Source organism: Photinus pyralis, unplaced genomic scaffold (genome assembly GCF_008802855.1).
Source record: "Photinus pyralis isolate 1611_PpyrPB1 unplaced genomic scaffold, Ppyr1.3 Ppyr1.4_LG5, whole genome shotgun sequence".
Classification (NCBI taxonomy): domain Eukaryota; kingdom Metazoa; phylum Arthropoda; class Insecta; order Coleoptera; family Lampyridae; genus Photinus; species Photinus pyralis.
This window is the reverse complement of record NW_022170596.1, coordinates 35,691,164-35,713,328: the sequence shown is the minus strand read 5'-3', so window position 1 is coordinate 35,713,328 and position 22,165 is coordinate 35,691,164. Positions and strand designations below refer to the sequence as shown.

Sequence of the window (22,165 nt, the reverse complement as noted above, 5' to 3'; positions counted from 1 at the left end):
GTCGCATCTGTATAAGTAAAAGTGCTCTTATTTACCAAACAATAGCTAATCAAGTTTGGGTAATGTAAATTCAAATCACCTTGAAATGTTAACTTGCACAATGGTTCAATCGAATGAATCATAGATGGTCACGATGAGTACCATCATGGGACCCGAATCGGGAAAATCGCTTACAGAGCTGTTGTTGTGAAGACGTACTGAGCAATGAGTAGCTTTATACTGGCCCTTGGCACATTTATCGAACTAATTTACTTTGGACAATGCCAACATCTCACCGATGATTCTTTGGGTAACTATGTTACATTGGGTCGATCAAAGCCAATTTTTCAATTTAGGCCTGCTCAACGTTGATCATCTGGCACCTTTCCAAGTAAATTTACATACAAGGACACGTCGTGATACAAAGATCGTATCAGATAAAAAACCTAAAGACCAACAGGAGATTAAAGGAAGCTATACAAAAATACTCGGCCCATGCTGTGACGTACAAATGAGCAATAGTTTACGAAACGACGAGTATAAGAATTTATGCTATAACAAAACGTTGGGAACACTGACCTTTACTAATCATGGCCGCTCTACCTCAGTGGATGTCGAGAAGCAAAATAAATTGGTTCAAAATCAAGTATCAGTAAGTTAGTTTTCTGAAATTAAAATTAAGAAACCCTTGCAATTTTAGTGCTACTTAAACTGTCTTGCTTTGAAATACAACCTGGTAAGTAGCTAGCTTTGCGAACCAATGATTTACTATGCACCTCAGGTGAAGACCGATGGGTCGATAATATTGGAGGGGGTAATCAAGCGTATCAATGACATTTACAATGGATCTTGGGTTCCTAATGTCTCAAGGAATATCGCAACAACGTGTTATAAGGCAACTGAACAGGCGTGTATCAATTACCTTAAGACAGCAACGGCAGATAGATGCAACCCAACATTTAGAATGCATAATTGGTGTCTTCACAGGGAGATTCAAATGAACTGTCCGAAAGATCAGATCAAAAACGAAGTTCGTTGTAATGATCTCAAGAATTGGAAATTTGACTATAACCGCTACTCCTAACAATCCGCCATTCTGACTATAACTAGATTTGAAAAAGCTGTTCTTAAATACACACGAATAAATTAATAAATATGTAGCTGCCTTATTTATCAACAGGCTTCCAAAAATTCTTAAGTAAAACCTTTGAATATAAATTAGGTAAAACCTCGAAAACTTGAGGTAGCAGACGTGATTGTTTGCTTGAAACGTTCAATGAAAAATAGTTAATAAATCTGACTGTGATAGCATCATAATATACAAACCGTGCATTGGGAATCGAAGCGTGAAAAACAGGCAAATTCACGTAAAATCATACCCACAATCGTAAAAGTGAATTAGCTCTACCAAAACTATTCGTTTCCTTTTGAAAACTACGATATTCAAACATTCAATTACTACGTATAGTTTCAGAACGCTGAATAGTTTCAAATACGAATTCAACTAAAATGTTGAATCCGCGACTGCATAGAAATGAAATTACCGAACTAGTTTCGCAAAATAAATATTGAATATGTTATGTGCATGTTACAGCTTAACTTTGCATTTCCATTTCTATGTATACACTCATGAAGAATTAGTTACCTGCAACGAGATATTTAGATGCAAAGTTCGCGAGTGGTTAAATGTTTGATATTAAAAGCAATACAAACTGCGGCGCTGTGAATTTATTTTAAGTTTAAATGACTTGGCAGCCATGATAAAGACATCTACCATATTGGAGAGTTTGGTTACTACAAGGATTAATATTTTACTACGTGTGGGTTTCGTAAATCAATTAGTTGAATCAGATTGAAGTTTTTGTATCAGTTGCTACTATGGTACATAGTATTATTTAGACCTCGATTTAGACTTAACCCACTATGATCTGATCCCATCGAGACTACGTGAGATTACCACCTCCATTGAATGCAATCCATATTTTAGTTTTAAAATCACTACTCATCATAAGCGTTCAGCGCCTTATTTGTTAAATGACCTAACGGCTTTACTTTCGTTTTTCGATATGCTCTTCCCATTTTTGTACAAAAGATCCCAAGATTACTACTCCAACACAAATTTCTAATCTTGACGAAATTATATGTCTATTCTATCTAAGTAACTCTTCGATTTATAATCTCAATTAAGTGATACTCGTACGCCATATAGGTATTTTCTTTGTAAACCCGTTTAGTAAAGATGTAAGTTGCTATGGTAGATTTGTTAATACCCTAGTTCTTTGTTTGGCCGCTAGAGGCCATCCGAGTGTTATAGGTTTTATTAACCTTTATTCTCTTGTCTCTTGTCACGCTTTCTACATTGCTGCACAACTCCATCCTTTCCTTAATTTATATTCTTGGGTACAGTTGTATTTTTCTCGATACCTCATTACTGTTACTTGACCTATTTCAACCTGAATAAGGGCTTTTTGTAGTGGATATCATCATAGTTCTTTGGAGTGTTTCTCTTTATTTCTGATGTGTTTGGGGCTGTTCCATTGAATACGCTTAGCGGATTTATATTTGCAAGTAATTAGTGTGCGGTATGTAAAGATTATGACTCAGGATTATTCTTAATACGCATTTAGGGCGTTATCGTTCCTCATACTTCTCTCATGGTTCCCTCATAGTTTCTCCTAAGTTCTCATCGTTCTCTCTTTTTAATTACTTTTTTCATTATCTACATTGACACAAAGATCATACTACACATTGACATTACCTACGCAGAACATGGATGACACCGCATTTTTACATGGACCCGCTGTGTTAGTGGGATTGACATTTGCGACGTCACGTGTTACATTTTGTCTACGTTACTTTTGTTACTCAGAAGATTAATTAATTTATTTATTTATTATCCCTCGCATAATGATTTTTAGAGGTGCCCCTACAGAAGGTCTTAAGTGTACCTTACGAATTAGGAAAACTGCAGGAAAACCTAATTCGGAGTACCCGGCAGTATGCTCGAAACGGATCTAAGCAAATTCCCATCTCTGACACATATGAAAAATTTTTACCTCAGCCCAAGTTCCGGCTTTATAGCCCAACGCTCTACCACTACAAAGTCGGTACAATGTTGGTTTTATTACGTTTCAGATTTGTTTGTAATGCGATGATATTAGTACCTTTGCTTTGTAATTGTTAATTAATTAAATAAGAAACAGTTTACCAATACCTTCTTCAGTTTATAAGTAAAGATTCGGGATTTGAAAGCATACAATATGTTGAATTGGTAGAGCAGTTTAGTTTGAAACCAAATCAATCAGCTATAAAAAAAGTACTGGTATAGGTTATTTTAAAATTACTGTTACTAAATAAAGTAGCCATGGTAACATATTGTCGTAATTCCCGAATTGACTGACTTATTCGTCATTTGTTTAATTATAATTTCACGTCACAATGGTATAGTTATTCTACAAAAAAGCATAAGTACAAATTATAGTATTTATTGTACACAGGATGTACCTTGCTCAAATAGAAAAATTTCCTATTGATGTAAATCATATAATAACGAAATCGCAGTTCATACAGTTCCTTTTTCTATAATGGTTCGCGTTTCTATTTTTGTTGCATCTTTATTAGCACTATTACAGTATGCGTATGGCTCCGAGAAAGTGTATTACCGTAAGATATATTTTTTTTTGCATTTTTGTATCTCGCCACCATTGTTCAACTCTTCAATCTTATTTTTGAAGAACGAAACCATTTCTTATTATTTAATGTCAGTTTTATATAGTGAGAGTAGGGACACCTTTGACTCTCAATAGCTAGATCCTTCAATGAGTGCCTTTATTGGTTAAAATTTAGTGATTGTCTTATTTGAGGTTGAAAAATTTAGCTCAATAAGAGCCCGAGGTATCTAACCACTAATACATCAAGTCAAAAAAACACTAAATTTTGATTGGCAGACAAGTAGGACATCTTTTACCATACCAAAACTGGGTCGTTCAAAAATTAAATTAGATGTAGATAACTAAACGTTACATTTTTTTATATTGCAAATGTAGGCGAGACCTTAAAGGAAGCGCTCACAGGATTTGAAACGGAGCATACTCGTGATCCTTATGAGTCATCGGAACAGTTACACACCCACAAAGAATCTGGAAAAACACAAAGAGCCCACAAAACGACCCAATGTTGTACCATCGATGCAACATCGCATTTGAATGAAAACGCATCATTTATACGGGAATGCCATAACCGGACACTCGCGAGGCACAACTTTACTAAGTACCGCCTGTCGCCGGGAGATCGAAATTCAACAGAATTTAAAATGAAACTGCAGACCTTCGAAAGTTACGCATTGGTGAGGCTGTAAAACTACTTCCATTAGCGTATATTGAAATGTTTGTTTTAGTGCTATGTACAGTGTATGCTACAAAAGTATGACGCGGTAAGAGACAGCCCAAACTACCACGTACTAAACTGATTTACCTTGTAGGTCAATAAAGAGGGAATGATTACTCTCGATGGAATTGCCAACTTCTTCTCTCTCATCTACAATGGTACATGGGTAACACCGTTTACTAAGTCAATTGCCAACACGTGCTTCCAGCAAGTTCGTCAGCAATCCCTCGAGTATGTCCGTGCAAAAAATATAACGACGTGCAACCCCGCTTTGATAAGTTTACACAACTGTACCCTCAGGGAAGTTCAACTGAGTTGTCCGGCAAAATATATAGGAAACGTTACAGCTTGCGAGCTTTTAAAGAAGCAAAAAACTTAAATTTTTGCCACAGTAAAGCTTCTGTTAAAGAATTCTATTATGTATAAAGGATTTTACCCACAATCCTCATAAAACCTTCGTTTTCATGCCTACTTTATGTCAGGAAATTTTAGTTTCCATAACAGAGACAGACCAGGCAACTTTTCCTGTCGCCTGTCACTTTACCTGTCGCACCTGTCCTGGTAAAATTTGTAATATTCAGACTATGCCCCTGATTCGTATATATAATTACATAAACATGTTAATTCCTTCATTCCTTCTTCCCGAAGACACCTTAATATCACCACTGGAATTCCATTGTCAGGACAACTGATTCTTCGGTTTCCAACTCCAATTGTCTTGGTGTTTCATGTGTTTTATAGAGATATACCACTGTTTCCATCGAGTTCCTTTCTTCTGTCAGTATGTTTCCATGCCTGTTTTCCACCTCTATGCTACAAACAGCTCTTGATGGTCTATCCCAGGTAACCTCTTGACTCCTATTGTAATTAATATTGTGCCTTCCCATCCAACTGAGATTTTCTATTTCATTACATTGATTGGATTTTCATCAGTTTCTTTTCTCATAACATTTCGCCTCCGATATTGTCTCCTTTTGTATACTTCTTCTACTTCCTTATCCTCATGGTCAGTGGCTGTCATGGACACTTGGATCACTAACACTTACTTTGGCACAGGGTTTAGCTTTAGAGCCATCACTCTATCACGGCCATAAATTACTTTGGTTACAAACCTACTCTTTTTTTTACTGTTCCTGTCCCTTTCATCTTGTTTCACTTACTTCAACTAAATCGAGTCTATTTTTAATAATTTCTCGCCGTAGATTTTCAAGCTTTTCCTCTTTCAGTTCTAACGTTCCAAGTCCCCATCCAATTTACCTTTTTCCTTCTCCTCATTTTTTTCTCTTCGTATACGGTCCACCCCGGAGATCCGAATTGGGCACTATTTAACACTGGAAAGTTTAATATTCGGAGAACCCATATTTCTTTTCATCCATTTCTGGCACATCTCAAGGGATACCCTGAGGATTTAATGGAGTGGTTTTCCCTGGCCTCGAAGAATTTTTCCGCCTGTCAAATGATTTTACTTCCTGGACAACAGGGTGTCCTGAACCCGTACCCGCTCATCCGCCCTCCTAGAAGCCGTTAGCACTCGGTACAGGGCTGACTTCCCTTGGTCGGCATCATCATTAGTGCAAACAGGCCATACCACGGGAAGGTATGAGGTCGCCATTGTCATTATTGTGATCAGGATTCTTTCTGGTTAAAATGATCTATGATTACATTATATTAACACCCGCACGTAGGTAAGGCAGGTATGTATTGCATTGTGATAAAAAATGACCCACTTTTTTTGACGAAAATTTGTTTTGAAACCAGGAAGCCGAATCAAACTAACTATTGATGAAGTCAGTCCGTCTGTACTCTCATTTTTGGCTACACGACTGAACCGATTGGAACCAAATTTGGTACACATATTCTTAGACATAAAAGAGCAGAATTGCGCATGTGCAGGTGGTAGCCGTGCTATCTACAGCAAATTTTTCTTTGTATTGCGTTTTTATAAAACTTCTAACTTTGGAAACGAAATACGATTGATAATGATAAAGAAGGTCTTTTATAACTAATTAGAGCTCGCAATCTTTAACTTTCACGTATAATTGGTATAAATAGGATCGTATTTGTATTTTACGTTTCAGTTGTTTGCTGATGATGACATCTTTGCTGAAACGCGTGGTGGTGTATCGACAAGAACATTCTTTATTGAATTATGGTGTGAGAACCAACACAAAGCGACAAAAACAAGATTATGAAAACTGAAATCATCCAAAAAAAGTTCATGGAAATTCAGAAAAACCTTCTCTTGCACAATCAAGCACGATTGGCATTTTACAATTTTTTGTTAACCTCCATACAATGCAGCAGTTACTATTGAAAAGAGTGGCACCATTATGCAACAAATATAAAAAGATTCAAAGGTTCTTTAAATTGAAGCACTGATTGGCTAGTCGAACTATATAAAAGTCCTGTAATATGGTATAGACAAAAAATGTCTGTTCGCAGTAGTTGACCTGTGAAATCACCTTGTCGACACTTTCGCTGGTATAAATACGAACTACTCAAAAGCAATGGCTAAACTGTAGTTTACCATGAACCAAATAATACTTACCTTAGGCGTTTTTCTGAGTGCAAGCAGCGTGGTGCAATGCTTTAATATTTACGCATCGTATCAGGTTCAGAGTAAGTTCCATTTTGACGACTTACAATTGTTAATTAATTACACTAGATCAAAGCTTATTCGAGGATATCTTGGAACTAGAAGCATCAAGTGTGGCTTCCGATGGTGATGTTCTCTCCAGAAAGCGTCGTGATTACGGCGGCACGGTTACAGTTACTAGAAGCCGAATGATTCACTCAAGGGGTGGGTATGATCCTTGCTGCAGGGCGGATATGAACCAGCGTTTTAATGTTAACTGGGGTTACGTTCGCGAATGTTATTCGTATCCGAATCCAAAGCACAACGTTACAGTTCACTCTGTACGTACGCTCAATCGAAATTCCACCGAATTCAAAGAAAAAATTGCGATCCTTAAAAATGATGCCTTGGTAAGTCCTCCTCTTGTAAAGCTCGTCTAATACCTCCAACCCTTTAGTGCCAGATACAGTGCGTCGCACACAAATACGACATGGTACGTAATTCTAATAATTTCAGTAAATACAAGTGTGGTATTTAGGTCGACAAGAACGGAATTGTAGTCGTAGAAGGATTGAACAAATTTTTGTCGACAATTTACGAAGGTACCTGGCTCGCACCGCTCGCAAAGCAAATCGCTACGAAATGCATGAACGAAATCCAGACGGAATCCGCGAATTTCCTCAAGACTAAAACAGCGAACGCTTGCAATCCTGCCCTTATCGCATTGAATCAGTGCGTGCACCGAGAGGTTCAACTGAGTTGTCCACCAGAGCACATTGGGAATATTGAAGCCTGTTTACAGAGAATAGGTGCATATGGCAGATTCTGATTCCACTACCATTGTTATAGAAAATAATCTTTAGCTTTTACTTTCTTTGTTAGTGTGGAGTGGGTTACTAATTTCAATAAACGTTTTCTTTTTGGCACCATCTTGGTCATGCTTTGTACATGTTTTACGTACGTTGTACGTTTTTGTGGTAGATACAGTGCAAACCGCATTACGCAGGAATAGTTTTTAATATCCAATGGTTACAATTACAATAATTGGTTATTAATTAACTCCAGTGTTCTACTAATCAACTTAAGATCGAGTAAGAGCTGTCCACAACTGGCTCAGTAAAGGAAATTAATTTGATTCATGCTGTTGAAGTACAACTCACTTTTGTAGATGGCTAATTTCAGTTTGTCCAAATGTGACGGTTTTCCTTCCGCAAAATAAAGTTTTTATCCCTAAAAACCAAGATTTTTCTACTTGAGAACCGACACAGGGCGTTCTATACATTACTTTGAGTGATATAATGCATGGTGTGGATCCAGATAACTTAACTCAATTCGTGACGCACACCTTGAACTACTCACGAGATAAAGCCCCTTGTTCAATTTCACGTCCTTCATTTGAAAGAGAAATTACATCATTAATTTCCAGGATGGTGACGATTTTCGGATCTTCTTAACATGATCCATGATTATTGATTTTTATCTTGTAGTAATATATCAGGACTTATTTCTGTACTCAGAACCTACATCAATTCTCTTAAAATGGAACAATCTTGCTGAAAGTCTTGATTCTAAATTTATTGATTTTTTTATTATACAAAGCATTATATGATGTGATCGAAGGTTTCCAATTAAGACTAAAATTGATATCTGAATTTTTGAGTAAACTCCCACTCTCTAAATATTAATTTCTAAACAAATCAGGTGTCCAGAATGTTCATTTGGGAAACACGGCCACATAATACCCAAACCTTGTCTTTCTCCTAGTTTCTCTTAGCCCCTTTAACGCTTAAGAGTGGGGAATTAACGGTTTTACGTGTTTTTTTCTTTGTAATTTTCAATTTTTTTTCTAAAATACTGATCAGGATCAGATCTGGCCGAAATTGAGTATGACAAAGTGTAACTGCGTACACATAAATTACACATAACGAGCGCAATTTACCATATAAGATTGGAAATGTTCAATAATATTGAAGACCAAAACGTGGTAGTTGGCGCACAAATTACACCGGTCAACAAAAAAATAATTTTTTTTGCGCATGGGATTTACATAATATATTCTGACTATGATAAGCAAAAATAAATAAAAAGTGCGATTAGACCTCGAAAATATTTGCTTTTCCAAAAGTTAGAGCGATTTGATTGAAAGCTTTCATGGGCGAAAATTAAAGCTGGAATCTTTGTTTTCTCTCAAATAAAAAGAAAAATGGAGGGTGATTTTTTTCCCGCGGTTACTTAGCAAAGAGGAAAAAAAATCCTGGAACAGTTTTAAGGCAATAGTCCATGGTTTCCCGTTCAGTGCTTCCTGGGAAACCATAAAGCTGAAAATTATGACGAGCTGACAGTATTTGGTTTTGCATCATCGGGTATAGAACGTCTTAAAAGATGCACAGGTTACATTCTCATTTAGATTAATTTAAGGATAATATGGGAGCTTATTCGGAATAATAAGGACAACATTTTCATCAAGACATAATGAAATTTAGGCACGTTACCAAGGCCAGTAAGCTAGAAGCATGATAGAAGGTCATATTTGGGGGGTTAATGAGAAAAACTTCAGTTGAACATGACAAAAAAGCAAAACTGTTCCATTTTTAAACATTTAGACTCTAAGATAAACAAATTATAAACGTAGGAACGTTACCTTTTAATAAAGCATGCCTATGTAAGTAAGATTTTATAGGTATTTTTATTTTTGGTTTTTTGCATTTTTTTCACACAAAAACAAATATATAACCTTTCTTTGTTCTAATTCTTATTTGTGGCTATACAAGTAATAAAAATAAGGTATATATGTCCCATGCGCAAAAAAGCTGTAGACCAGTGTTATCATAAAACTAGCCCATCTTTTCGGTTCTGATGGCATGTAGGAGAACAACTGAGACGAGTCTCAAAACTCTTTATTCTTTTTTAAACTAATGCTTGAGGTGACTACTTTTCTACCCTTAGGATATATTTTTTTAATTGTGGAGAAGCTCTATAGTGGAGGAACGTAATGTGCTCCTAGGTAGTGCACGGGGTGTCTGTCGGGGAAGGAGATTTCGAAGAAGAAGAGGAATATTTCTTCTTTTGCTGTTAATACAAAGAACAATTTTCTAAACTTTCTCTGTCCGTCAGGAAGAAGCAGGCGTCCCTATCACTCCAGAAGGAACGTCCATTACTTTTCTATCATTTAAATATGGTTAGCAAGTAGTTATTTCTGCTCTTGATACATAGAGCACCTATCTACTGAAAAGGTGTGGTGGCCCTTATCTGACCATCAAAGCGCTACTGGAGTACACAGCACACCCCTGATGGTCAAAAATATTTTAATTAATTAATGTAACTGTGTACAGCTCTCTACGACTTTTTTTCTATATCCTTTATGGTAAAGGAATTGTGATTCGAAGGGTCTTACATGCTACAATCTGTACATGTGAAAAAGAGCAAGTCCAATCATTTTACTGGCATCCAAAATGTGGCTTTAGTGACTTACCAGAGTTGAAGAAAGAGAAATAGTAAATAATTCATTTTTTAATAAAATTGTTTATTCTACGCGCTCCAGTTGGGTAATTTAACCTTCGTATAACCTCAATAGGTGAACATAATGACCGTAATGGCGCAAAAAGTTATAAATATGCTTTAAATTGTAGGTACAATGCATGATCACAAGTGACTGATCAGAAGATGCATTGAACCATCCATTAAAAAAAACACACAATGTTGAGGTAAAAACGCTTGGTTTATGAGTAATGTAGCCTTGTAGCAGCATTAGACGGTATATAAACATGATTTTCAAAACATACTTAGGAATCATTTAATCATGAACCAGCTAATACTAATATTGGGGGTTGTGCTAAGTGCAGGCAGTTTGGTGCACTGCTTTAATATTTTTAAATCCTACCAAATTCAGAGTAAGTTACAGAGACTGACAAAATAACGTTTTGTTTGGTGAAAACCATAGATTTGACCCTTTTGGAAGATATACTAGAGTTGGAAGCATCAAGTTCAGATTCCGATGGAGCCTTTCTCTCTAGGAAGCGTCGTGATCAAATAGCCGTTTCTGATGGTACAAAAAAGAACACGAAATCCTGGCCGTACCCTTGTTGCCAAGCTGGTATAGATCCAAAGTATACTATAAATTGGGAATACGTTCGCCCATGTTATGCAATCCCGAGGCATTATGTTACACTCCACCATATAAGATCCACTGACCGAAATTCCAAGGACTTTAAGGACGGCATAGCGATGATGAAGAATGATGTCATGGTAACTATCACTAATTACGAATTTACATTATTAATTAAATCTAATTCTCAGTGCCAAATCCAATGCGTCGCACAGAAATATAATATGGTACAGTATTTTTTAATAATCATTTTCATGATTACCGTTTGATAATATTTAGGCCGATAAAAACGGAATTGTAATACTGGATGGGCTAAACAAATTTATGTCGACATCTTTAGAAGGTACATGGATGGCAACGGTCGCGAAACAAGTTGCGACGAAGTGTTTCAATCAAATTCAAACAGAGTCCAACAACTATCTGAAGACCAAAACACCAACGACCTGCAATCCCGCATTGGCCACATTGATTCACTGCTTGCACAGAGAAATTGAGATCAATTGTCCTTCGAAATATGTGGGAAATATCGAGGAATGTTTGCGCCAGATAGATTCAGATTACAAACATTTTTAGTAGGTTTGGTTCGTATGAAGATATTGTTTAATTTGGTAGGACAAAAATTTCTAAAATCGCTAACTTACTAAAACAATATAAGTTTAATACGCAGAGAAAACTCATGGAAAAGAATATTCATTGTTATCCATTCCGCCCTCACTCCACGATTAAACGCTTTACCCAAATTCCAAAAATTGGCTGCACAGTTGGACCGATTGCCCTGCCCTACAACGCCCCTTAGCCTACTATCAAAACTTAAATCGCCACTTAGTTCATATAATCTCAATTATCAATTCCATTGCCAATGAGATGATCCAGCTCAATCTCAAAGACAACCATGGCGCCTGCCATGGAGTCATGCTTCATTTAAAAAGAAATTACATCATTAATTTCCCGTATGGTGGGGTGGACCTTCTGTACGTGATTCATGGTTTGTCGCGTTTCCAATTAAAGATTCTGCATTTATTCATGTATAGTAATATATGAGGAGCTATTTCTGTACCCAGTACCTACATCAATTCCCTTAAAATAGAAAAATTTTGTAAATTCTCAATATCTACCTACTGGCAGAACACAATAAACAAAGAGACTTAAGTTTGGGATAATTATTCAACGTTCCCTTTTTGTTTAAAACTGCTGAGATCTTAGGAGAATACAATGTACGAAGAGATATTTCTGTTTATTTATTTTATTTATTTATTATCCCTCTCTTGTTCTGGGCCCTCAACAGGCTTCCAATTACAGAGTGACCCGCAAAAAAACTTTTTAGAGTTGCCTCTGCAGAAGGTGTTAAGTGAACGACGGTTTCCAATTAAGAACGAAATTGCTATCTAAATTTTTGAGTCAACTTCCACCCTCTCAATATTAATTTCTAAACAAATCAGGTGTCCAGAATGTTCATTTGGGAACTACGACCACATAATTCCCAAACCTTGTCTTTATCCTATTTTTTTCACCCTCTATAACGCTTAAGAATGGAAAATTATGGGCTTCCCGATTTAAAATTTTTTTTTTTGCAAAATACCGACCAGGATCGTATCACAAAGTGTAAGAGCGTACACACAAATTACCCACAACGAGCGCAATTTACCATACAAGATTGGATGTCCAATAATATTGAAGAATAAAACGTGGGAGATGGCGCACAAATTACCACAAAACGAGCCCATCTTTTCGGTTCTGGCATGTAGGAGAACAACTATGATGAGTCTCTATCCTGTCTTAAGCACCAAAAAAATTCTTATGTCTGCAGAACATGTGAGATGGTATACTTTGCTACCCTTAGAATACTTTTTCTTGAAATTATGGAGAACCTTTGTAGTAGAAGAACGTAAGGTACTCCTAGAGCATGCGGCATCTCTCGGGGAAGCTATTCTGGATTCTTCCAAGTATTTCTCCTAATTAAAAGGTTTTTTTCCTTTCGGCCTTGGTACGTGTTCAGTGCACAGAATTGTAAGCCCGTCCTTTATTTAATTTTATTTTGCTAATCATTAACCTTTTCCCAGTGGTTCCACTGAGGAAGGACAGCAAACTGCGTCCGAAATATTTGTATTACCAAATAAAAATACTAAACGAAGTCTCACTTTTGAGTCTACTCACCCTACAAACCTTCACTTCAATTTCTCCTTATCTTTTGCTGCTAATCCAAGGAACAATTTTGTCCTGCCAGGAAGAAGCGTGCGCCCTATCACTCCAGGAGGACTATTTCTCGTTTTAAATATGATTTCTGCTCGAGATACATGAGTATATTAAAAAAGCCGCAACTGGAATGCAGCACGCCCTTGCTAACCAAACAATTTTTCTCTAAGACTTTTTTCTATATCCGTTATGGTAAAGGAATTATTATCCGAGGGGTCTTAGGTTTTTACTGGCATCCAACATATAGTTTTAGTGACTTACTATAATTGATGAAAGGTAAAAATACTAAATAATCCTTTTTTTAATAAAACGATTTATTCTACTTGCTCGAGTCTGGTAATTTAACCTTGATATAACCTCAATAAACCAACATAAAGACCGTTTTCATTATGCAACGACGCAACCAACCATAAATAGGCACAATGTATGATAACGAGTGACTGATCAGAAGATGCATTGAATCGTCCATTTAAAAAACACAATATTAAAGTAAAAACGCTTGGTTGCTGAATAAAGTAGCCTTGTAGCCGCATTGAAAGCTATATAAAGATAACTTTGAAACGTAATGGGTTATTTAACCATGAACCAGCTAATACTGATATTGGGGGTTGTGCTAAGTGCAGGCAGTTTAGTGGACTGCTTTAATATCTTCAAATCCTACCAAATTCAGAGTAAGTTACTGAAATTGACAAACTAACGTTTTCTTTGGCGGAATTCATAGATCAAACCCTTTTGGAGGATATACTGCAGTTGGAAGCACCAAGTTCCGATGGAGCCTTTCTCTCTAGGAAGCGTCGTGATCAAATTGCCGTTTCTGATGGTTCAAAAAAGACCACGAAAACCTGGCGGTACCCTTGTTGCCAGGCCGATATGGATCCAAAGTATATTATAAATTGGGAGTACATTCGCCCATGTTATGCAATTCCAAGGCATCATGTTACAGTCGACCATTTAAGATCGACTGACCGAAGTTCAAAAGACTTTAGGGATAGCATAGCAATGCTAAAGAATGATGTCATGGTAACTATCACTAATTGCAAGTTAACAGTTAAGATTTTAATCTAATTCTCAGTGCCAAATCCAATGCATCTCACAGAAATATAATATGGTACAGTATTTTTAATTGAGTTTTCATGGTGACCGTTTGTTCACATTTAGGCTGACAAAAACGGGATTGTAATACTGGATGGGCTAACCAAATTTATGTCGACATCTTTAGAAGGTACATGGATGGCAACATTCGTGAAACAAATTGCTACGAAATGTTTCAATCAAATTCAAACAGAGTCCAATAACTATCTCAAGACCAAAACACCAACGACCTGCAATCCCGCATTTGTCACATTGAATCAGTGTTTGCACAGAGAACTAGAGGCCAATTGTCCATCGAAATATGTGGGAAATGTCGAGGAATGTTTGCGCCAGATAGATTCAGCTTACAAACATTTTTAGTACCTTGGGCTTCTATGAAAATATCGTTTAATACTATTTTTTTTAGTAGTTAATCTAATAATTATGGTTATGTGTTTTTTTCCACAAATTTGAAAATTTTAAGTTTTTAACCCTTCTTGCAAATAAGTAAAGAAAAATAAGTTCGGACATTTAAACCTTAATTTTGGAAGGGAGTGGTGGGAATTTGCCGCGATCACTTTGGAACACAATAAAAAAATAAATAATTCACTTTGATTGCCAATGCATTTTTGAAGATGAAGAGGTAGGCTGTCAAATGAGCGCAATGTTATTCGAATACCACTTACCAGTCATTAGAAAGGGAACTGGTCAACCCCACTTTGGAACGGAATACGCGGCCCGTAGGGAAACAGTAACATGAATTAGTTAGGCATTGTATTTTTCAACGGATAAATACAATGGTTATAGATAGGAAGAGATTCTGACGGTGAAATTCAGTTTATTTTTTCCGGTAAAGGTTTTATCCACTTTACATCGTTATACAGCAATATCGCAAGTTTTCTTCATGTAGTGAAAGCTACGAGATGCGTCCTTCTACACATAAATCTCTGAAAGAACCACCTAATTTTCTATTTTGACCGCAGGGTGTCCGTAAAACACTAACAGTGACGGAAACAAAATTAAATTACTTGAGAAAAATTCCCATTCTCGAACATAAATAACCAAAAATGTTCAGTCTCAGATGTTGAACGCACGGTTATTATTATAACTTTGCGAGAATAAATAACTTTCAAGTGGTTGTTGCAGACGCGATTTTATTGGTAAAAGCTACTATAACTACGCTACGATACTATCAGCATTTTCAACCGTCGTTTTTATACACCACTCTTAGAAAAGGGTTTTTTAAAGCACGTGTCGACGTTAATTAACATAGCATCGTTAGGAAATTGCGATATCCATTACAATGGTGTAATAAAATGTAAAAAAAGAAACTTCAATTATCCTTTGACGTAAACTTTTTAATAACCTCCGGCAAGAAGTACTCGCACAAAATTTAAATATATATCTTTTACATTTAGATCAAACGCGTTATATTACTTTGGTTTTTGTAAATGTGAGTATATTTTAATGGAATGTCACGAAAGTTAATTTGTTTTGTTTACATTCCATATAAAAAAGTTTTTGATGGATTTTTATTTGCGTGCAATATTTCAGTGGAAACGAAAGTATGCTTTTATTTTTTCAATCTTCAGGGGTTCGTGTAAATATCTTTATTTTAGTGGTTTCCACTTATCTTACTATGTTTTGGGCACCAAAGAGATCATCTGCAGGTCAATTATGTGACGTAATATCGACACTTGTTAAACGACAACAACGTTGGTTTATAGCATAACATGATTATTACTGTTTTCTGCAGTATTATGCTGTCAACGCTGCTTTTAGAAAGATCAATGGAAAATTAATAAAACCTAATGAACTAGAGTTGAAAATAATAGGTAACTTGATCATTTAAAAATCCTTTGTAAAGGGTAATTCATATATCCATATGTAAGAATTAAAGAATGTAATTCTAAAATATTAATTATCCCACTTCTTCTAAATGATAAGAGCTTTCGGTCGCAACAAAGACAATTGTAATATCTTGACGGGAACGGATACAAACGGTGAATTAACTGCGGCGTTATTTACGGTAGTGGCAGCTGAAACAAAACCCTAGAAATTAAATCAAATACCTTTACTTTTTATCTTCAACTCCTACAAGCAACACACTTACTTTCAGTACGACGCTCTTCGTAACGAAGCGCCTCTATATACAGGGTGTAATTTCAAGGCGGAAAACTCATTACAGTACATTGTTCGAGGATAAATATCCAGTAAATAAACCGCAACTTTTTCTGAAAAAATTTTTTTTTTAGTACAAACTGAAAATTGTGAAATCTCTTGGTACATTTAACGATTTTTCTTATATTGACCATAATCAATTTCAAGAACATGCGTGCACCTAATACCATCACCTCTTAGTCTTAGGATATACATTGAGTTTCTCTTCTCTTTCGACTTTTCTACCAGTTTTTTTTACAGGGTGGAAAAAGACTCGTTGGATATCGGCGTACACAACGACATTCCGAATAAATACAGCTCAGACTAGACGGTGAGTACATTTATTAAGAAACGGTACATTTAAATCACAATATTCATAATGTAGCAAGTAAAAATATATTCTAGGCTTTTTAGAAGTGCAATTCGTCATTTCACTTAACAGTTCACACAGTTTTGAGGAGAATTGTGAATGTTTTGCTTTAAATGACTTATATTGGTACCTGTATGATGAAAAAAATCGCAAATCTATCAAAATATGCGCTTACGCGTTTTCAGCTTTTGTAACATAAATATTAAATAACTATTACCGAAGTATGCACACGTCGCAATGTATTTCACTGAAACCAGAGTGGCCTTGGTATAAGTGCATTTTAAATAGAAGAAAATTATTTGTGACGGAGTGGCAAAAATACAAACATAACCAAACGTAAAAGCCCTTTTTCCCCCAGGACTGTCATTTTGCGTTTCCCCGATAATTCCTTGCCAATCCCTATATACATTTCCGCCGCAAAAACAATTACCAACCCAATTACAGCGACGAATATTAAAACCAGAAATCAAAGCCGGCGATGTTATGATTAAGATAATACCATTAGGGGCCTACGTCTATCTCATAATCCATTAGAGGGCTTTGTGTTGTGAAAACGTGTAAGCGTGACCATAGATTTGTATTCCACCTCATGCATAACTGCAAGGGTTGGTTTATTAAGTGGCGATACGAATCCTGAGCGCGGTTCAAAAGCAAATGATATTCCGTTTTAATGAAATAAATGCGGAAAAGTTTCGCCGCTTGCTAACAAAAAGAGAACGCGAGCAAAAAAGCATTGCGGATTTTGTCATTAGCGGGTTTAAGCAAGATGCATATTTAAAAACGTTAATTACAAAGTGCATCCACCGTAATTAGGAAATAACAAGAGTGTAATTCTGAAAAGCCGCCAGTTTCGTTATAAACTGAATGCTAAAAGTACGAAGAAGAAGAAGTTATTTCCGGCTCTTGCTAAGTTCTTAAACGTCACATCCGGTTCCCGTGCGACTGTGTTAACTACAATCTCGGCCTGATGTTCTTAAACAACTCTCGCAATGAATAATACACTCCGAATATTTTAAAGTATAAAATGGGGGCGTCGCCTTGGAAAGTGTTTCAACTTTGCAGAGGAGAAACTTTTATTTCTTTTCTATATAACAAACTTAACGTTGGCATTTGCAAAGAAATGCGCGAATACCCTAAATCCGCAGTTCCTTTGTTTGATGGAAGTTAAAATGTAGTTACTGCATTAATCTAAAGAAAATTTTAAAAGTATTTTATTATAGAAATGGGGGTTCTATTGACAATAATTATTGTCTTTCGAATGAAGTTCGGAAAGTGTTTTTGTTTGGCGGAACTTAATGGAGGGAGGGCCCGAAAGTTAGTTCACGACGATTCAAAAACTCTCGGGGCCTTTTTTCTGTTTTAATTACCAGTCACTTGTTAAACATGAAACCCGTATGTGCGCCCATAACATTTCATTCATTATCCTTAAGTATTAAACTCGAGGGATTATCGTGGGCAACTTGGATTATGGTATTTAGGAACCACTTCCAGATCAAGTATAGGCAATAGCAACTGAAATGTTCAACTTACTATTCTTCAGAGATTATTCAAAGATTTTTTAGAAACCCTTCACAGATTCTTCAAAGGTTCTTAGCGAACTCCATACGTAGATTCTCTCCAAGAGCCTTAAAATGTTTCTAAAATATTCTACACCAAATCTTTAATGGTTTTCCACAGATTGTTTAAAACTTGCATGGAGGATTTTCAGAATCCATTCGGAGATTCCTAATCAACCCTTCAGGTGCTCTTCCCAGATATTTTAAAGCTTCATAAAACTTCAGATTCCATTGAAATTCCTAGATGTCACCTTGTAAAAGTACGGAGAAGTGGTTAAAAGAAAACGTACGGGAGAGAAAGTAAAAGAATGGCGTACGGGAAAGTTAAAGGGAAGTGGGATATACATAGATAACGGATTAACTTATTAAGAGAGAAAGATACAGAGAGAGCTGGCTGAAATAGAAAGAATAAAGATAAAAAAAGTGATATGAGGATATACGAAATTAATGATAGAAAACGAAGAACCAAGATAGAGTAAAGAATAAAAGTGAAAAAAAAGGCAATATGTTTGCGTTTACTAGAAGAATCTTTGGTTAAAATGTCAAAAAGTATCTCTATAAGTAAGGTAGTTGGCATTGCCCAGTTTGCACATGCTCACATATGATTCTACAACAGGCGATATGCTTGTCTTTACCAGAAGAAAAAAAAGAAAAATATCTCTGTAAATAAGAAATTCCACACGTTGCGCAGTTTGTGCACGCGCATATCTCAATTTTCCAATATGCAACATGCTTGCCTCTAGTAGAAGCATCTGTGGTAAAACTGTCAAAAAATATCTCTGATGTAAATCAAAGAGTTGACATTACCCATTCTACGCATGAATAACCTACATTATTCTTCAAGATTTCTTTTAGTTGGGGTGCCATAGCTAGAAACTACTGAATGCAAAAAGAACGAACCAACTATGTTAAAAACTGTATTGTAGAATAATGGATGGAAGAAGAAAAAAATGAGAAAATAAAGAATACGATTGGAAGATCAACTCTCGAAGAGAGATAATGGTATCTTGGCAGGAGTAAAAAAGGAAAGAATACAGGAAAAAAAAGTGGAAGTGTAGGGGAATGTGACTCATAACTGTTTATAACAAAGAAAAAATGGAGGACTTACACAATAAAATAGAAAATATAGTAGCAGAAAGAGAGGAGAAGGGGTTAATATTGGGGTGAACTTTTCATTCATGAACAGTAAAGCACGGTGAGAACAAAGTCAAGAGATAAAGAAGGCAACAAAGGGGAGAAGTTATTGGAATTATCATAAAAGAGAGAATGAAGAATTTTAAACTGAAATATGAATGGAGGTAGGGACAGTTAATTTGCATACATGGGAGGAAAAAGGAGATCGGTAATTGATATATTTTAGTAAATGAGAAAATACTCGGAGAAATAGAAGAATTTAAGATAATAACAAGGATAGAATCGAATCAGCAATGGAAATGACCCTAAATATGAATATAAGAAGGTCAAAAAAGGGAACGAAACAAAAAAGAAGGGGGTACAGTTATCGGCAAGAGACACTGAGAAGTTGTATGGAAGGATACTAGTGGAACAAAGCGAATAAACAGGAGGGTGTACAAAGGGGGAGTGTAATAATAAGTAAGAAGTATTAAAAAGCAATAACATAAAAGAAAATTGTAGGAGATAAGAAAGAATAAAAAAGGAGTGGTGATACAGGGAGTGTACAGAAGAGAGAGGCTAATATATAGAAATGATGGAGAAAGAAAGAAGAAATGTAAAATGTGTGAGGACCTAATAAGGGAATGGTTACCAAAATACTTATGAAAAGGAAGGAGAGTCTTAAAATAATGGCGAGACTCAGGTAAGGAAATGAGGAGAGAGGTAAGGAGGAATGGACACAAGAAGAAGAAAAAAAAGTGTAGAATATGCGGAGAAAAAGAACAGGATGTAGAACACATTCTAGAGAATTGCAAGGAGGGGGAAAGGACAGGGAGAAGCAGAAGTGATGCGGCGGAAGAGGGGGAAAGAGGTGAGAAGTGGATGAGATGGATACTAAGGAAAAGAAGAAAAACAAAACTCACTTCATGTTTATTTTGTTACCAGTTTTGCAAGTTTGGTTGATATTAATTGGATTTTTGTAGTCCTAGCTTGAAATAAGGTTTTTTGCTCTCGATTCGTTGAATTCTAAATTTTACAAATTTCTTACAATTTGTTTCTATTGCCTATTTCGTAATGATTGTACAAACCACCATTAGTGTCGCGTAATGTATAAGTGGCAAAAGTGGAGAATTTTTAGAGTTTGGAGTCTAAATGGTTATTACTCCCTCTAGCTCTTTTGTTTGCTTAGATTAAAGAGTTAAATTTCATTTGGTTAGTATAGATCCAGATTTAGGACGGGCAACTTATTTGTATAAAGGTGGGTGAGGTGGTAATATGCATAAAAAAGGGAAAATTTAATAGTAATATGCATATACAATCGTATTTGTTACAGAACGCTTCAACTTATTTTAAAAGAAGGTTATTGATTCGAAACTATCCACCTATCGCAAATTCTAATTGAGAAACTTACCTCGGGACATAGCAAGCTTCTTGTTAAAGTACTAGATTTTGAAGTGCTTTTGAAAGCGCTCTTAAAAGGTTGCCATAAAAAAGGATTACGTCTAAAATCGCATTAAAAACACGTAAATAGAAAAGAATATAATTTTTGGAACATATTGTATCTATTGGATTGTACTAGAGCCACTAGAGGCACGAGTTAACGTGCCTTTTTCCTTTCTCTTTGCACTAACATGCAAGCCAGTAGATTATCCTTCATGATCATCATATTTAACTTTTTCATAACGTGTTTCTATTAAAACTGACATTTATCCCAAATTTCGTAAAAATTTCTTTGTGTGATATTGTTATTGTTATTAGAAACCATTGTTATTAGAAAGATGTATAGCACACGATGCTCCAATTCTTTGTAGGCTACATTTGAAAATCGCAATGGAGATCCCGCACTTTTATTACCTTTTACTATTCTTCCGTCTATTTCCTTTTCTTATCTTGGATAAGTTCACTTCTAAGTAGCTAAAGTCCTCCTCCCTCTCCTTCTGGTTTTCGTTCTCCAATCAGAATATTAAATTTCTACGCTCTTCTGTTCTCTTTCGTTCTTGCACTTACATATACTTTGTCTTCCCCATGTTGATTTTTAGACCATATGCCTTTGCGAGTTTTTCCAATTTCATATTCGTAATAGATATAAGATATTAAAGGGTCTAATGGAAGTATTTAAAGGACCTGAGCAATTTGGAGTAGGAATGAGAAAAAAAACTTAAGATATATGATGGAACCGAAAAATTAAACGACCAGAAAAAGAAGAATTCAAAAAATCAAAATCGTAAATTTCAAAAATTGGAAAAATTCCAAGAACAAGGAAAATCTTAAAGATCTAATGCTGTGAAAGTTTAAAAGAATTGCATTGGATGCATCCAAGGAAAAAAAACTACATCAAATCTTCAAAACTATGATTCTTCGGATTTTTCCTGTGTTGTTCGAATTTGTTTGGTATTTACATCTTCCAGATCTAAAGACCTAAAAAAGTAGAAGAATCTCTAACATAACAATGTAAAAAACCGGTAGAACCCAAATGGAAGGTTGTGAAGGGTCTAAAACCTGACGAAACTGAAGAATCCAAAATTCTTAGCCCATGAAGCACTTCCTCAAGAAACCAAGCATCCATTGTTTAGTTAATATTCTGTTGTGATACATTGCATGACATTGTCTACTTGCCAACCCCTGCTTCCAAAACGGTCGTGCTTGCCCCTTTTGTG

At 35.9% G+C, this 22,165-nt stretch overlaps 5 protein-coding genes across 5 annotated transcripts; all 5 read left to right on the top strand.

Annotated features, from left to right (window-relative positions):
- The first annotated feature begins 137 nt into the window (after positions 1-137).
- LOC116172506 lies at positions 138-1,114 on the top strand. Its single transcript, XM_031489738.1, has 4 exons — positions 138-289; positions 336-631; positions 680-715; positions 761-1,114. Exons 1-4 carry the CDS (start codon positions 205-207, stop codon positions 1,061-1,063), a joined length of 720 nt encoding a protein of 239 aa, XP_031345598.1. The 5' UTR covers positions 138-204; the 3' UTR covers positions 1,064-1,114.
- A 2,431-nt stretch (positions 1,115-3,545) lies between these two features.
- LOC116172342 lies at positions 3,546-6,263 on the top strand. The gene is made up of 4 exons (XM_031489544.1): positions 3,546-3,642; positions 4,026-4,324; positions 4,376-4,411; positions 4,460-6,263. The coding sequence occupies exons 1-4, from the start codon at positions 3,564-3,566 to the stop codon at positions 4,742-4,744; spliced, it is 699 nt and encodes a 232-aa protein (XP_031345404.1). The 5' UTR covers positions 3,546-3,563; the 3' UTR covers positions 4,745-6,263.
- A 563-nt stretch (positions 6,264-6,826) lies between these two features.
- LOC116172113 lies at positions 6,827-7,869 on the top strand. Its single transcript, XM_031489255.1, has 4 exons — positions 6,827-6,984; positions 7,031-7,350; positions 7,398-7,433; positions 7,479-7,869. The coding sequence occupies exons 1-4, from the start codon at positions 6,894-6,896 to the stop codon at positions 7,767-7,769; spliced, it is 738 nt and encodes a 245-aa protein (XP_031345115.1). The 5' UTR covers positions 6,827-6,893; the 3' UTR covers positions 7,770-7,869.
- Positions 7,870-10,694: 2,825 nt separating this feature from the next.
- On the top strand, positions 10,695-11,722 carry LOC116171992. Its single transcript, XM_031489073.1, has 4 exons — positions 10,695-10,830; positions 10,881-11,185; positions 11,237-11,272; positions 11,325-11,722. The coding sequence occupies exons 1-4, from the start codon at positions 10,740-10,742 to the stop codon at positions 11,616-11,618; spliced, it is 726 nt and encodes a 241-aa protein (XP_031344933.1). The 5' UTR covers positions 10,695-10,739; the 3' UTR covers positions 11,619-11,722.
- Positions 11,723-13,817: 2,095 nt separating this feature from the next.
- LOC116172227 lies at positions 13,818-14,921 on the top strand. The gene is made up of 4 exons (XM_031489397.1): positions 13,818-13,909; positions 13,960-14,258; positions 14,311-14,346; positions 14,397-14,921. The coding sequence occupies exons 1-4, from the start codon at positions 13,819-13,821 to the stop codon at positions 14,688-14,690; spliced, it is 720 nt and encodes a 239-aa protein (XP_031345257.1). The 5' UTR covers position 13,818; the 3' UTR covers positions 14,691-14,921.
- Positions 14,922-22,165: the final 7,244 nt, after the last annotated feature.

What these genes read in the sequence shown, in the direction of transcription:
- LOC116172506 (XM_031489738.1), top strand. Translation starts at nt 205, where the DNA reads ATGAGTAGCTTTATACTGGCCCTTGGCACATTTATCGAACTAATTTAC. An exon ending in TGGTTCAAAATCAAGTATCA is followed by an intron (nt 632 to 679) that starts GTAAGTTAGTTT and finishes TTGCAATTTTAG; the next exon opens with TGCTACTTAAACTGTCTTGC. An exon ending in TTGCTTTGAAATACAACCTG is followed by an intron (nt 716 to 760) that starts GTAAGTAGCTAG and finishes TATGCACCTCAG; the next exon opens with GTGAAGACCGATGGGTCGAT.
- LOC116172342 (XM_031489544.1), top strand. Translation starts at nt 3,564, where the DNA reads ATGGTTCGCGTTTCTATTTTTGTTGCATCTTTATTAGCACTATTACAG. An exon ending in CTCCGAGAAAGTGTATTACC is followed by an intron (nt 3,643 to 4,025) that starts GTAAGATATATT and finishes TTGCAAATGTAG; the next exon opens with GCGAGACCTTAAAGGAAGCG. An exon ending in CCTTCGAAAGTTACGCATTG is followed by an intron (nt 4,325 to 4,375) that starts GTGAGGCTGTAA and finishes TGTTTGTTTTAG; the next exon opens with TGCTATGTACAGTGTATGCT.
- LOC116172113 (XM_031489255.1), top strand. Translation starts at nt 6,894, where the DNA reads ATGAACCAAATAATACTTACCTTAGGCGTTTTTCTGAGTGCAAGCAGC. An exon ending in TCCTTAAAAATGATGCCTTG is followed by an intron (nt 7,351 to 7,397) that starts GTAAGTCCTCCT and finishes CCAACCCTTTAG; the next exon opens with TGCCAGATACAGTGCGTCGC. An exon ending in TCGCACACAAATACGACATG is followed by an intron (nt 7,434 to 7,478) that starts GTACGTAATTCT and finishes TGTGGTATTTAG; the next exon opens with GTCGACAAGAACGGAATTGT.
- LOC116171992 (XM_031489073.1), top strand. Translation starts at nt 10,740, where the DNA reads ATGAACCAGCTAATACTAATATTGGGGGTTGTGCTAAGTGCAGGCAGT. An exon ending in TAAATCCTACCAAATTCAGA is followed by an intron (nt 10,831 to 10,880) that starts GTAAGTTACAGA and finishes TGAAAACCATAG; the next exon opens with ATTTGACCCTTTTGGAAGAT. An exon ending in TGATGAAGAATGATGTCATG is followed by an intron (nt 11,186 to 11,236) that starts GTAACTATCACT and finishes TCTAATTCTCAG; the next exon opens with TGCCAAATCCAATGCGTCGC.
- LOC116172227 (XM_031489397.1), top strand. Translation starts at nt 13,819, where the DNA reads ATGAACCAGCTAATACTGATATTGGGGGTTGTGCTAAGTGCAGGCAGT. An exon ending in TGCTAAAGAATGATGTCATG is followed by an intron (nt 14,259 to 14,310) that starts GTAACTATCACT and finishes TCTAATTCTCAG; the next exon opens with TGCCAAATCCAATGCATCTC. An exon ending in TCTCACAGAAATATAATATG is followed by an intron (nt 14,347 to 14,396) that starts GTACAGTATTTT and finishes GTTCACATTTAG; the next exon opens with GCTGACAAAAACGGGATTGT.